A 14,269-nucleotide genomic window follows, 5' to 3' on the forward strand; every position below is an offset into this window, starting at 1 on the left:
TTGTCGTTTGGAAGTATCTAGAGCATGCATCTGGCAACATCGAGAAGCCAACTAACAACAAACACAGACGCACACTCGCACCTAGCGAACAACAACAACACACATATACGGGATACAAACACAGAATACAGACATGACGTAATGGACAAAGTAAAGTACAACAAAAACAAATACTGGGCGATAATTGAACGATGGAAACAAAGGCACATTAGTAACATGTAAAGAACTAGAATGATGAAGATAATTCTACATGGTAGTTGTTGTTGTTTAAATAAAGTAACTGCGTAATAAAACTTTACGTTACAATTCAAATTTTTAAATTAACGGAAATTAAACCAATTTAACATAAATCTATCAGTTACATTCGTAACAATAGGTTGGAGGTTTTTGTTCCGATAATATCGGTAGGCAAAACTATATATCGATAGTTGATTTTTTTTTTTAAATACTCGATTTTATCGATAGTCCATCGATTTTTTGCCAGCTCTATTGAACTCTCTTTATACATGGCATCACCTTAAAACAAAATTGGCATCACTTTTTTAGCCAAATGTCATAACTGTCAAAAATCATTGCCATCGTCTCGTGAATGAAAAATTGATATTTTCACGTAAAATAAAATTCGGTAAATTATATACAAATTTACTTTTGTAGTACAGAAACAGAAGAAATGGGAACAAAAATTTTATTAGAGCTTTTACCTCTATTTATCATGGCATGTTTGGCCAATGGAGATATGACAATTCAAGATGAATTGGTGGTAGGTGGCTAGATGAGTTTTTTTTTTCATTTGCTATAATTAATGCACTTTAACATGTCTCTTGCCCGTATAGGATGAAGTATCCGGTTTATTTACAATTGAGGGCAAAGTCTACCCACCAGAAGCACAACAGATGACCTATAATCCAAATGCAATTCCAAACAATAAATGGCAAGCGGATACAGTGCTCTCCATTAACGGTGGCGAATACAAAGGTTTTATAAGAGAAGATGGTTCGTTTGTTATTAGTTCCGTGCCTTCGGGTAGTTATGTTGTGGAGATTGTAAATCCAGATTATTTCTATGAACCTGTCAGAGTAGAAATTAATCCCAAAGGCAAATTCCGGGCACGTAAAGTAAACTACGTACAACCCTCCCAGATTGTACAAGTGCCTTATCCTTTAAAATTAAAGGCATTGACTAGATTTAAGTACTTCCAAACAAGGGAGCAATGGAAGGTAAGTTACAAGTTGTGGTTTAGCAAATTTTTTATATAAACATGTTCCTTTTTATACTCCAGATCACCGATTTCCTCTTCAGTCCCATGGTATTGATGATGGTAGTTCCCCTACTGCTGATGTGGGTATTACCCAAAATGATAAATGATCCAGAAACCAAAAAAGAATTGGAAAACATGCAATTCCCCAAAATGAATAACGAAATGCCTGAAATTAGTGAAATGATTACATCGCTGTTCACCGGCAATCCACCCAAGCAACCCGAAAAAGAGAAGAAACCATCATCCAGCACAAAGCAAACCAAAAAGCGAAACTAGTCAGAACAGTAGTGAGGTGATGTGGTTTAGGAAATTGTGTATTAGTTTATTAACTTGTAATACATACTAATATCAAAAAACACTATTATACTACATACATACATTTTTTGTAATAAAAATAATATAGAAACTTATTCAAACAATAAGCTACTTATTTTAGTAGCACGAATAAAGAAATAAACAAACCCGACTAGACAATTATTTCAAAAATCCAACTGTTTCTTTTCTCTTGTTGCCAACTCGGGATTCTTCCAAACGCAATGCTTTCTCAAGGGCATCATTGAGAGTTTCGCCAGCTGTAACTCCCAAATGTAAACATTTATACATGGTATCTTTGTGCAGAGATCCACCACCAACAGTGTGTATATGTGAGACATAACCTAAAAATATAGATAGAAAAAACAGTTGTTAAGATTAAAACTCGATTTTTTTGGTTGGGTTTAATTGCATATAAACTTCAGCAAATCGTTTACTTTTTAAATTGGGCAACACTGGGAACAGTTTGAAAGTGTAGCAATTTTTGGAAAATTTGGATCCCAGAGTTGAGGGACTGTTATTAGATTAAAGATTAAGCGCTGAGCATAAGAAAGAAAATTGGCCAAATAACCTGAAGTGCTGCAAACATTGAAGCAGGAATAAAGAAAATTCCTGGAAATTGTTAAGGCACTGGCGCTTTCTGGAAGAAAGTATAGAATTTGAGCCACGCTGACGGGTCCAAGGAGGTGAGCACATGATTTTATCTGCCAATTTGTCACGATTGGCAGGGCGAAGATTATTACGCCTCCAAGATCTCTTACTACCGATAAGCCATAGGCTACGATGGATATCTCCCGAAAAGTTTAATTTCTATTTATCCTGTATTCCCCCTTTAGACAAATACAGCTGATGACATTTGTGAATGGTTTATAGACTTTATAGCCTTTCTGTTGGTTATCATTGATTTTATCTAATGCATTACTCAAATTTATCTTCATCGCTTCGTTCGTTCCCCCCTTAGCCCCTTCGCTGTCCATAATTGTCCACATTATAAAAATTTAATTAATTTACTTGAACTACTTACATTTGTTATTTCTTTTCGATACTCCAACCACTAAACTTGCTGTACTACACTGTTCTTCCTCTGCTGAGGGATCCACCACACAACAATCGCCTATTTTACAAACTGTTACCAAAATGGGAATGTTATCAATTTGTATACGAGTACAGTTGTAAGGATCATCTGATATTAGTAGTTCAGCTTCTCCGGCATCCATAACTGCGGCAGTGACTTTAGGTATTCTTGTATTAAATATTGCAGCTTTGGACGCCAACGATACAGCATCAAATAAATTTCCACCACATTCTAAAATCTATGGAGATGATATTTAGCTTTCAAAACATCCGTAAATTTGTTATTGTATCTAATTACCAAGATATCTACATAAAGTTTCCAACAATGTTGTCCCGGCAAAATACACAATGATTTCAGATCAAATGCTGAAGGCGATTCATAGGCATTTGTTAATGTGTCGGCCAGTTCTAAGGCTAGTTCTTCACCACCTCTACCTTCAAATTCAGGGGTGGCATTGGCTGAACTGTAAAAAAGATAACAGAAATTAATGAAGGCAATGAAGTGAGTTCCATTATTTCCGAATGAAATTATATCATTTTCGATTTCCATCCATTTGTAATAGAATAAATGACATAATTCCTAATAAAGATTAGGAAATCTTTCAAGGGACATTCCGGCCATTCCATTAATATAGTTCACATACCAATCAACGAAAAACTCAATTTTCCCCTGATCAGGATGCAGTGATGTGGGCGTATCAATTTCACATTTTACTCCCACTAAAATATCCGTATTTGCTAAACGTAATCTAGCCGAGCCACTGGCATTATTAACTATTTCACATTCCAATTCCATGGGGCGATAATCTCGCCGGGAACGACCATCACAACGAAAGTCCTCCTGAAAACAAGAGCATTTTATTTCGTAAAAGCATTATAACAAGCTAATTGCAAAACTTACCTCGACTCCATGTAATATGAATGTTTTTTCAGCTTCGCTTAATGCAACATTTGCCATTATTCTCCTCGAATATTAAGTGTGCCTTTTATTTAAAAACAATTGATCAAAAAATATTTGGAGGTTATGTTTACAATTGATGTCAACAAATGGTTTGCAACGTTGCCAACTATACCAACTATAGGTTGTGAGGTAGGGAACACAAATCTTCAGCTGTAAACACATCCAACGTTCATGGCCCAATTATACAGGTCCTCTCTAAAGCGAATTCAAAGAATAACAAAGATTTGAAATGTCAAAATTCATAAACAAAGGCGAAAATTTTGTTTTCGCCGACACGGAGTATGTTCGAGGCGAATTTCTTTATTGTCAATTAAGGTAGATGCACACACAACATTTTCCGTGAAAAAGTTTTTTTTTTGTTTGGCGTAACAGAAAATACCAGCTGATCGATCTTTAACTGCCAAAATAAGTTATTGTAAATTAAATTCTAATACAAAACACAACAAATGTTGACATTTTACGTGTACAACATAAAGTTGATTTGTTTTCTTTTTTCGATATACATCATGGTTTAATAAGAAAGGTTAGCCAAAGCTTTATGCTAATTTAAATTTTTTCATTCGAGTATTCCTAAAACTTCAAAACAATATACACAAACTGTGTATGTGTGTGTGGTGTTTGAATAATATGTCAAACAATTTTAAAAACAATCGAATTCAATGATTTTTAAAATTATTTTTGGAAAATTTGTATAGAAATAATTCGTCAGGTTATCATTGAAACAAACATTTTATCATATCCACAACTTGACTATGCGGAGAAACATTGGTCCTTCATTCATTTTTCGCGATTTTTATAAAATGCTCAAAATTGGTGTTGTAAACAAACCCACTTGTTGCTTAATTTTGAAGTTTTAGGAATTCAGGAAAAACAGGGGTTCTAAAGATTTTTTTCATTTAAATCTACCTCTATACTTATACCATGATATACATCTACCTGTTCCTCTACAGTTTGACATTTCTCTACGTCACAGCGAATTCAAATGACAAATATGAATTTTGACAGCTCAAATCAAATTCATTTGTTTTTGAGAGAGGACCTTTATAATTGGGCCATGCCAACGTTTGAGTAAAGTTTTGTGCATGGCCCAATTACAGGTCCTCCACCAAGCGAATTCAAAGAAAAACAACGATTTTAAATGTCAAAATTCATAAACAGGAGCGAAAAATAGTTTGAGGCGAATTTCTTTTCTGTCAATTCAGGTAGATACATACACAACACTTTCCGAGAAAAAGTTGAAAAAGAGTTATTTTTGTTTGACGAAACAGAAAATTCCAGCTGATCGAACTTGAACTGCTAAAATAAGTTATTGTAAATTAAATTCACATACAAAACACAACAAATGTTGACATATTACGTGTACAACATTAAGTTTATTTATTTTTTTCGAGATACATCTACCTGTTTCTGTACAGTTTGACATTTCTATACCTCACAGCGAATTCAAATGACAAATATGAATTTTGACAGCTTAAATCGAAATCATCTGATTTTGCTGGGGGACCTATTATTGGACCATGGTTTTGTGTCATTTGTGGTAGATGAATAAAAGTCGTAGTGCTGAAGCGCTCGGCACATACGGTGCGTTGAGCGTCGCGCGACACCAACCACATGAAAAATGTGTAAGTGATGCCAAATTTTTTGAAAAACAACAACATGGCTGACGCATTAAAGTTAAACATAATTTAACTGTTTTGGGACAACGTGTGTCCCAACGTGTCACTTAAGCCCTCGGCACATACGGTCCGTTTAGTGACACGTTGGGACACGCGTTGTCCCAAAACAGTTAAAATATGTTTAACTTTAATGCGTCAGCCATATTGTTGTTTTTCAAAAAACTTGGCTTCACTTACACATTTTTCATGTGGTTGTTGTAACTCAACGCTCAACGCACCGTATGTGCCGAGCGCTTAAACGCATCGTATGTGCCGAGCGCTTTAGTCTGCCAAGTTTCAATTTGTATTTACTCTTCTACCAGAAATGACACAAAACTTTACTCAAATGTTGGATGTGTTTAGGGCTTTAAAATCTCATAACACTGAAGCTGAAAACACATCCAACGTTTGAGTAAAGTTTTGTGTCATTTCTGGTAGATGAATAAAGACAAAGTGCTGCCAAGTTTCAGTTTTTTCTCTATTCTTCTACCAGAAATGACACAAAACTTTATTTAAACGTTGAATGTGTTTTCAGTGGTTTCATGTGGTTGTTGTAACCGACGCCTTATGTTACATGGCCATATAGCCGCACGTTGAAACTTTCACAGTTATTGGGTGAGAGCGGAGGTGAAGTAGCTTATTCATCTCCGCTCACGGAGCAGGATGAATGTTTGGACTGGATTCGGATCGACCAGAAATTTTTACCACAGATAGGGCTTGCAGTGCTGATCACGCCAATATATATATATATATATATATATATATATATATATATATATATATATATATATATATCATGGGCAGGAAGTCCATACTTCCCGAGATATAGGCTCCGAAAGTTAGAAAGATCCCTTGGTTTTGAAGATATGTTTAGTTTAAACCGAAATTTTTTCATATATTGCCGGCCTTCGGTCGGAGATTTAAGACTTTCTCCTATGGACAGGAACAAATCTCGGCTAACGCGAACAAAATTTTCCTTCAAACCGAAATTTTTCTATCATCGATCCGAATCCAGTCCGTATGTTCAACTTATGCCCCGCTCTCTCCAAAAAGCGATGAAAGTTTCAACGTGTGGATTTAAGCATGTGTTATTAGCCTTCAGTGAATGGCATCACTTTTAAAAAGAAGAAGCAGCAAACCAAAAAACATTCAAGTCATTTTGCGAAAGATTCAATTTGCAATAGCCGGAAAGGTTTTAATATTTTCTTAAAAAGAATAGAATAATAAACTCCTCAAAATGGTTTTTGGAAATGACTGGATGGATGCTGCCCACAGCACTGGCGTAAGTTAAAATACATCTCAACAATTTAAATCATTTATAGCAATAAAGTTCGAACTTGGTTGCCTTCTTTCCAGACAACTATTATGGCCGTGGAATTTGATGGTGGCGTCGTTATTGGTGCCGATTCACGTACCAGTACTGGTGTCTATGTTGCAAACCGTGTCACCGACAAATTAACACGCATCACCGACAAAATCTATTGTTGCCGCAGTGGATCTGCTGCCGATACCCAAGCTATTGCCGATATTGTTGCATACTCATTGAATTATCATGAAAATCAAACGGGTGAAGAACCTTTGGTGGCGGAGGCTGCTTCGGAATTCCGCAATTATTGTTATAATTATCGTGATTCATTGGTTGCGGGTATCATTGTGGCGGGTTGGGATAAGAAAAAAGGTGGTCAAGTCTATTCGATACCTTTGGGTGGTATGCTGAAACGTGAAGCCTGTACAATTGGTGGCTCCGGTTCCAGTTATATTTATGGTTTTGTAAGAGAATTCTTCAAGCCAAACATGAAAAAAGACGATTGCGTGGAATTCGTTAAGAAGGGTAAGTTTCAAGAGAATTTATTAAACACATTATATAGCGAATGTTTGAAATTGGTAAATTAAAGGAAGGATAGTAGAAAATGCCGATGATTTGTCCTTCCTATAGGAAAGTTTTCAGATAACACGTTGATTTTTTAACTGTTTATAAACAAATAGAAAGTATGGACTTCCCATAGATGATATATATGTATATATATTTTTTTGTCTTTAAAGGCACACACATCTCAAAAAATGCAGTTTCGACAAAAACGCGTTTTAAGTTGGCGATTGAAATTTGACTTCCGAACTTAAAAAGATTATTACACAAACAATAAACTAACTACTTGAATTATGTCAAGATTCTCTAACCGGGAAGATGGTTGGTTCAAGATGCTCTTCAAATAAATAAATAAGAAAATCTCTTGATGTCTTCTATAGACAAAACAAAACCCTCTGAGGTCTGCTATAGACTGATGAAGATCTATTCAGGTCTTCCATTGGGAACGGAGCCTTCTATAAATAGGTGAAGACCTCTTGAGGCCTTCTATAGACGGATGCAACTCTCTTTTCTAGAGACATTATATAGCTGAGGTCTTCTATAGAAAGATGAAGAACTTCGAGGTCTTCTATAGGCAAAAGAAGGCATATTGAGGTATTGAGAAGATGACCACTTGAGATATTTTAAATACTGGTCTTTGGCTAAATATAGCTTCAGGATCCAAAATAATTTTTGAGTACGTATAGTTCAACGATTTCCACTCTAAAAAGCAGGCCATCCCTATTTAATATTGTTCCCCAAAATCATCCTACCGGGAAGACGGTTGCTGCAGAGTACTCTTCAACATTGTAATTAAATTTTATTTTTTTTTTCAGCTGTAAGACATGCCATGTATCATGACGGTAGTTCTGGTGGTGTTGTACGTATTGGCATTATCACAGAAGATGGCATTGAAAGGAAATTATTCTTCAACACTGAATCGGGTGAGGCCATAGTTGCCGGTCAATAAGTACATGTGTAAAATAAATTTGGTTTAATGAATATTAAAAAAAACTTTTGTAATAAATTTGAAATGAGAATAAAATGTGGAAGCGTTTTGGGGCTTCAAAGAAGCTAAAATTATATTAATACATCAATAGCTTTCATTTATTGTTGTCTTATTAGGACGAAGGTAATTAATTAATTGAAAACACCTTAGGTCATGTTAGCTTGATTAATTCAATTAATCAATAGTTTTCGTTGTTTTAAATCGAAGCGATTTCTGGGCCGCATATTCCGAACGTGTTTTTAGAGAGTAAAATATTTGTGCATTTGGATTAGTGGTATAAAGAACAAAGCGGTCTATTGATCAAAATACTGAATCAGTAAGTTTCCAATTTGAAATAAAACATATCAATATGTGTTTTTAATATTTGTATTTTTTCTTTATTTCGTTATAATAAATTTTAAAAACTATAATATATGTCAATTTTATAAATAAAAAGTAAACTTAAATAGTAAAAAAATTTACAATATCACACGTTAGGATTGTGTTTATAACTTTAGATGTTTTCAATACGCCAATAAGTTCATATTATTGTGAACACCCACCTATTTTGTTTGTAAAAAATGTTTAATTATGAATGTATTTTTATAAAAAATAATCACTAATTTTGGCTGATCCCATTTTCATATATAATAACTTATCGGCTAGTAATACTTTAAAAATGCCTTCTTAACAATATTAACTTATAAATTCAAACTTCTGCTCTCCCTACATATAAAAAAGTATTAGATATCACTAAACTACTAACAGTCATTTTGCTTTGGTTTTGTTGTTGTTGTCACATTTAGGCTTTCTTTCTCCCCTTCAATAACATTATTTAAAGGTTCTTCCTGTACATTTATGTTTGCCTCTTGCTGTTCTTGTTGTAGCCTCTGACCAAGACGTTTTTCTTTAAGATATTTACGATATCTATAGAACATCTCTGGCGTCCAAACACATATTACAAACAATAACAAAGCATTTTGTGCATGTAAACATAAAACATACGATTTGGTAAAATCTCTGATCCAACCCAAGAGTTGACCCACACTTATAACTAGAACACCTTTGGCAATCATGTTTAGACCAAGTCCTCCTGGTAGTTTTTCAGGTTTACAATGGCCAGATATTGTTAAATTGTTGTTGAGAACTGTGGCAGATTTTGTCATGCCAGTAAAAATGGACATTACAATAACACTAGTAAGATCTACGGATTCGGCAAGAGCTAAAGAAAGAATAAAAAAGAGCGAAATTGGTTACAGAACATAACGTTTGTTAAATTACTTTTATTAACTTACCAGCTCTGGATATAAGTAAGCCCACTGTACCGAATAAGAAAATAACACGATAAGGAATTTTCAATTTATCTGTTATGCAGGGCAATAAAAGACGGCAAATAATATCTGCTCCAGCCATGATAGACATACAGGTTGCTGTTGTTTTTCTGGTATAGCCAACAGAGTCCTATAAAAAGAAGAGAGGTGGTTTTTCAGTAAGATAAATTTTATTACGAAATTACAATAAATACAAGTTATGTTACATACAGGAAGGAGATTTCTACAGACAGAAGATCTCTGGAGTATTCTATGGGCAGAATTACTCTTGGGATTTTTCATAGACAAAAACGACCTCTTGAGGTCTTTTTTAGACAAATTAGGACCTTTTAAGGTCTTCTATAGATGTAGTTAGACCAAGACCTCTTCTGAAAAGCGATAAAGGACCCCTTGGGGTCTTCTATAGACAGAAAAAGTCCTCTTGATGTCTTCCATAGAGAGTAAAAAACCTCTTGAGGTTTTCTATGGACAGAAAAATACCTCTTGAGGTCTTCTTTAGACAGTAAAATACCTCTTGAGGTCTTCTTTAGACAGTAAAAGGCCTCTTGAGGTCTTCTTTATACAGTTATAGGTAGAAGAGGATCTCTTGAAGATCTCTTGTGATCTTCCATAGACAGAAGTAGGCACATTAACTTAATCTAAGGACAGAAAAATATACCTTCAAGTCTTCTATAGACATAAAAAATAACTCAAGAGGTTTTCTATAGACAGAAAAATACCTGAAGAGGTCTTCTATAGACAGAATAACACCTCTTGAGGTCTTTTATAGACAGAATAAGGCCTCTTGAACTCTTCTATAGACAGAATAAGACAACTTGAGGTCTTCTAAAGACAAAAGAAGACACCAAGAAGTCATCGTCATATAGAAATATCATCTCTTAAGATCTTCTATAGACAGAAGAATACCTCATGGGATCTCCTTTAGACGGAAAAAAGGCCTCATGAGGTCTTCTTTAGACAGAAAAAGACATCTTAAAATCTTTTATAGGCACGAAAATACGTCCGAAGTCTTCTATAGACAAAACAAACCCACTTGAAGTCGTCTACAGACAGAAGAAGACCTCAAGAAGTCATCTGTAGGACAAAAAAAGACCTCTCGAGGTCTTCCGAAGAAGAATGAGGACCTTTTAAGGTCTTCTATAGATAGAAGAAGACCTCTGTCCTCAGAAATGCGATAAAGAGCAGAAGACTTCTCGAGGTCTTCTGAAGACAAAATAAATCTTCTTGCGGTTTCCTGTTGACAGAAAAAGACCCCTTGATGTCTTCTTTAAACAGAATAATACCTATTGTCGTCTTCGATAGACAGAGCAAATAATACATAAAGAAACCTTCTTTAGACAGAAGAAGGTCTCTTTGAGGTCTTCTTTAGATAGAAGAAGGCCTCTTGAGGTCTTCATCAAACAGAAGAATACCTCTTGCGGTTTTCAATAGACAGAAGGCCTCTCGAGGTCTTCTTCAGACAGACCTCCTGTGGTCTTCTATAGACATAAGACTTCGTTAGGTCTTCTATAGACAGAAGAAGACTTCTTGTTGGCAGAATAAAATCTCTTGAGGTCTTCTATAGACAGAAGTATGTAGACCTCTTGACATTGACAAAAGAAGGTGTCTTTTTTATTTAATTGTTGTCTTATTAAGACGAAGGTCAGTCATTGTGAGAGTTTTATTTAATTGAATTAATTGAGCTTTCATGACCTAAGGAGTTTTGTATTGAAAAAGTGATATCTAGCGAAGTCCACATACAACAACTAATATGCTATGATCGTTTCGCTGGTGGTTTAGTTCAGCTCATAAGGCATATTTTGATGTGGTGCTAGACAAAGGCTGGATTTGAAAATTTGTATATATACTAAACTTATTGCAAATTTGCAGTTGTGAAGTATTTTAAGTATTTTTGAAGCCTTTTTACTATCAAGTCAGCCTAGTGTCTCTGGTCTTCATAGAATCCTTCTTCAATACACACACATATACAATCGATGATTTTTTCTTTCAAGAATTGTAATGCCTTCCAGTTCGGAAGTTTGATAGATTGGCAGTGGTTTAGAACGCAAAGACCTCGACAACATTGTCTGTTTGTTGAAGAGGACACGGGTTCAAACCTCAGCCGGGCGCAGGCTATGAATTTTTATTTAATTGTTATCTTATTAGATCTCTTCAAGTAATCTATGGACAGGGCAAGGCCACTTTAGGTCCTCTATAGACCTCGTTAAACCTTCTATGGACATCTTCCATAGACAGAAGACGCCAAACAGAATAAAGTGATTATCTAATAGACCATTGGCTAAATTTACATAATATTTTATCTAATTTTACATTAATCAATTTTATCATATGAATTCTTACCTGTAGAAAGCTTGGAAATATCATTGTGAAATTTATTGTCGATGTATAAACCAAAGCCATGCCAATGATTATACTCAAAAAGATGGGATCCTTTAATAATTCCAAATCCATAGCCTGTATAACCAACAGCACGACCTCGCTTGGTTGTGAAATAAGAATTAATGGCCATAAATGTAGAGGGTGCTATGAGACCTAAACCCAAACCAACCTGTAAAGAAAACAATTTAAATAAGTCCCTGTCTATTATTACAGTGATGCAATGCTGAACTTACAAATAAAATATAGCCCACTATAAAATGCCAATTTTCAGTGGCAAATGCACATAGACATAGGCCAAAAGATACCATTACACAGCCACATACGGCAACATTACGAGGCTTAAAACTCTTGATGGCAGGTCCTATGAATAAACCCGAAAAATTCAAAGCCAAACTGTTGAGATTTGTAATTAAGGCTGCAGTAAATGTTTCCTGGTGCATATCTCTAAGTTGTGAGCCAAAAAGCAAACCAAACACCGATAAGATAGATTGATTTGTCATCTACAGAAATACAATGCAGAAGAATAGAGTTATTAGGGGAATGGCCTTTTAAGTGTACAATCCGGAATACTTACGTTTATTAAAGCCACTGCTGCCACCACAACCCAGCCCCATCCTCCATCAGGAGGTACAACGGTTTCCGCCGAGATATCCATTTTAAATAAAGCAAATATTTACTTTACCAATCTGCAAATACACAATAAGAACATGTCTTATTAGATGTGCAATGAAAATGTTTCATTTGTTTTCCTCTTTCGAACCGAGGGAATGGACAACAAAAGAACTTTAAAGGTAAACATTGTAAGGCAACAAATGGTTCATATCTTTGACTTTTAATAATTCCATAGACTGTTTCGCTTTCAAACTAAATAGCGTTCTGCTTTTCTTTTGTTAAAGAGTTTGTAATTATGAGCTTTTGTTTACCCAACAAAAAATAGGTATTTACTTACAAATGTGCTGAAGTAGCAGACTGAATTTATATGGCTTATCTTTACGTTCTGTTCGTCGTTTATTGCCACTGCTTAGCAGTCTGATAAAACCCATATGGCTCTGGTTCCAGTTATATTTATGGTTTTGTAAGAGAATTCTTCAAGCCAAACATGAAAAAAGACGATTGCGTGGAATTCGTTAAGAAGGGTAAGTTTGAAAAGAATTTATTAAACACATTATATAGCGAATATTGGAAATTGGTAAATTAAAGGAAGGATAGTAGAAAATGCCGATGATTTGTCCTTCCTTCCTTTTCAGATAACACATTAAGATAAATTTCTTAACTGTTTATAAACAAATAGGAAGTATGGACTTCCCATAGATGATATGTATATATATATATATATATATATATATATATTTTTTTTTTTTTGTCTTTAAAGGCACACACACATCTCAAAAAATACAGTTTCGAGAAAATCGCGTTTTAAGTTGGCGATTGAAATTTGACTTCCGAACTTAAAAACATTATTACACAAACAATAAACTAACTACTTGGACCATATTTTCTGTGCGAGATCAAGCGTAATTTGAAGTGTTTTAGTGCTTCATAAACTCAAAAAACTTTTTTGTTGAATTATGTCCCGGGAAGACGGTTGGTTCAAGATGCTCTTCAAATAAATAAATAAGAAAATCTCGAAGTCTTCTATAGACAAAACCAAACCCTCTGAGGTCTGCTATAGACTGATGAAGATCTATTCAGGTCTTCCATTGGGAACGGAACCTTCTATAGATGGGTGAATACCTCTTGAGGCCTTCTATAGACGGATGGAACTCTCTTTTCTATAGACATTATATAGTTGAGGTCTTCTATAGAAGTATGAAGAACTTCGAGGTCTTCTATAGGCAAAAGAAGGCATATTGAGGTATTGAGAAGATGACCAATTGAGATATTTTAGATACTGGTCTTTGGCTAAATATAGCTTCAGGCTCCGATACAGTTTTCAACGATTTCCACTCTAAAAAGCAGGCCATCCCTATTTAATATTGTTCCCCAAAAAACATCCTATCAGGAAGACGGTTGCTGCAAGGCACTCTTCAACATAGTAATTAAATTTTATTTTATTTTTCAGCTGTAAGACATGCCATGTATCATGACGGTAGTTCTGGTGGTGTTGTACGTATTGGCATTATCACAGAAGATGGCATTGAAAGGAAATTATTCTTCAACACTGAATCGGGTGAGGCCATAGTTGCCGGTCAATAAGTACATGTGTAAAATAAATTTGGTTTAATGAATATTAAAAAAAACTTTTGTAATAAATTTGAAATGAGAATAAAATGTGGAAGCGTTTTGGGGCTTCAAAGAAGCTAAAAATATATTAATACATCAATAGCTTTCATTTATTGTTTTCTTATTAGGACGAAGGTAATTAATTAATTGAAAACACCTTAGGTCATGTTAGCTCGATTAATTCAATTAATCAATAGTTTTCGTTGTTTAAAATCGAAGCGATTTCTGGGCCGCATATTCCG

At 34.8% G+C, this 14,269-nt stretch overlaps 4 protein-coding genes and 1 pseudogene across 5 annotated transcripts; 3 read left to right on the plus strand and 2 right to left on the minus strand.

The window, feature by feature from the left end:
- The first annotated feature begins 518 nt into the window (after nt 1-518).
- EMC7 (ER membrane protein complex subunit 7) lies at nt 519-1,744 on the plus strand. Its single transcript, XM_073990411.1, has 3 exons — nt 519-760; nt 834-1,217; nt 1,280-1,744. Exons 1-3 carry the CDS (start codon nt 671-673, stop codon nt 1,532-1,534), a joined length of 729 nt encoding a protein of 242 aa, XP_073846512.1. The 5' UTR covers nt 519-670; the 3' UTR covers nt 1,535-1,744.
- On the minus strand, nt 1,557-3,709 carry Rrp42 (exosome complex component Rrp42). 2 transcript variants are annotated; one of them, XM_073990410.1, is made up of 5 exons: nt 3,546-3,709; nt 3,289-3,485; nt 2,943-3,108; nt 2,591-2,883; nt 1,557-1,914 (listed from the first exon to the last, which is right to left on the minus strand). In XM_073990410.1, exons 1-5 carry the CDS (start codon nt 3,600-3,602, stop codon nt 1,854-1,856), a joined length of 774 nt encoding a protein of 257 aa, XP_073846511.1. In that variant the 5' UTR covers nt 3,603-3,709; the 3' UTR covers nt 1,557-1,853. The 2 variants fall into 2 exon arrangements, with proteins under 2 accessions (XP_073846511.1, XP_073846510.1); XM_073990409.1 differs by having other exon boundaries at nt 2,595-2,883; nt 3,546-3,696.
- A 2,668-nt stretch (nt 3,710-6,377) lies between these two features.
- On the plus strand, nt 6,378-8,197 carry Prosbeta1 (proteasome beta1 subunit). The gene is made up of 3 exons (XM_073989628.1): nt 6,378-6,542; nt 6,617-7,091; nt 7,943-8,197. Exons 1-3 carry the CDS (start codon nt 6,498-6,500, stop codon nt 8,074-8,076), a joined length of 654 nt encoding a protein of 217 aa, XP_073845729.1. The 5' UTR covers nt 6,378-6,497; the 3' UTR covers nt 8,077-8,197.
- A 467-nt stretch (nt 8,198-8,664) lies between these two features.
- On the minus strand, nt 8,665-12,519 carry LOC141405368 (uncharacterized; annotated as a pseudogene).
- A 311-nt stretch (nt 12,520-12,830) lies between these two features.
- Nucleotides 12,831-14,121, plus strand: LOC141405367 (proteasome subunit beta type-6-like). Its single transcript, XM_073989636.1, has 2 exons — nt 12,831-12,940; nt 13,867-14,121. Exons 1-2 carry the CDS (start codon nt 12,904-12,906, stop codon nt 13,998-14,000), a joined length of 171 nt encoding a protein of 56 aa, XP_073845737.1. The 5' UTR covers nt 12,831-12,903; the 3' UTR covers nt 14,001-14,121.
- The last annotated feature ends 148 nt before the right edge of the window (nt 14,122-14,269 follow it).

Source organism: Musca autumnalis, unplaced genomic scaffold (assembly GCF_047663935.1).
Source record: "Musca autumnalis isolate F117 unplaced genomic scaffold, ASM4766393v1 scaffold_5, whole genome shotgun sequence".
Taxonomy (NCBI): Eukaryota; Metazoa; Arthropoda; class Insecta; order Diptera; family Muscidae; genus Musca; species Musca autumnalis.

Coding starts and splice junctions, on each gene's coding strand:
- EMC7 (XM_073990411.1), top strand. CDS start 671: ATGGGAACAAAAATTTTATTAGAGCTTTTACCTCTATTTATCATGGCA. Junction 761..833: donor CAATTCAAGATGAATTGGTG/GTAGGTGGCTAG, acceptor TTGCCCGTATAG/GATGAAGTATCCGGTTTATT. Junction 1,218..1,279: donor AAACAAGGGAGCAATGGAAG/GTAAGTTACAAG, acceptor TTTATACTCCAG/ATCACCGATTTCCTCTTCAG.
- Rrp42 (XM_073990409.1), bottom strand. CDS start 3,602: ATGGCAAATGTTGCATTAAGCGAAGCTGAAAAAACATTCATATTACAT. Junction 3,486..3,545: donor TCATATTACATGGAGTCGAG/GTAAGTTTTGCA, acceptor TCTTGTTTTCAG/GAGGACTTTCGTTGTGATGG. Junction 1,915..2,594: donor ATCGAAAAGAAATAACAAAT/GTAAGTAGTTCA, acceptor CTATATTTTTAG/GTTATGTCTCACATATACAC.
- Prosbeta1 (XM_073989628.1), top strand. CDS start 6,498: ATGGTTTTTGGAAATGACTGGATGGATGCTGCCCACAGCACTGGC. Junction 6,543..6,616: donor ATGCTGCCCACAGCACTGGC/GTAAGTTAAAAT, acceptor CCTTCTTTCCAG/ACAACTATTATGGCCGTGGA. Junction 7,092..7,942: donor CGTGGAATTCGTTAAGAAGG/GTAAGTTTCAAG, acceptor TTTTTTTTTCAG/CTGTAAGACATGCCATGTAT.
- LOC141405367 (XM_073989636.1), top strand. CDS start 12,904: ATGAAAAAAGACGATTGCGTGGAATTCGTTAAGAAGG. Junction 12,941..13,866: donor CGTGGAATTCGTTAAGAAGG/GTAAGTTTGAAA, acceptor TTTATTTTTCAG/CTGTAAGACATGCCATGTAT.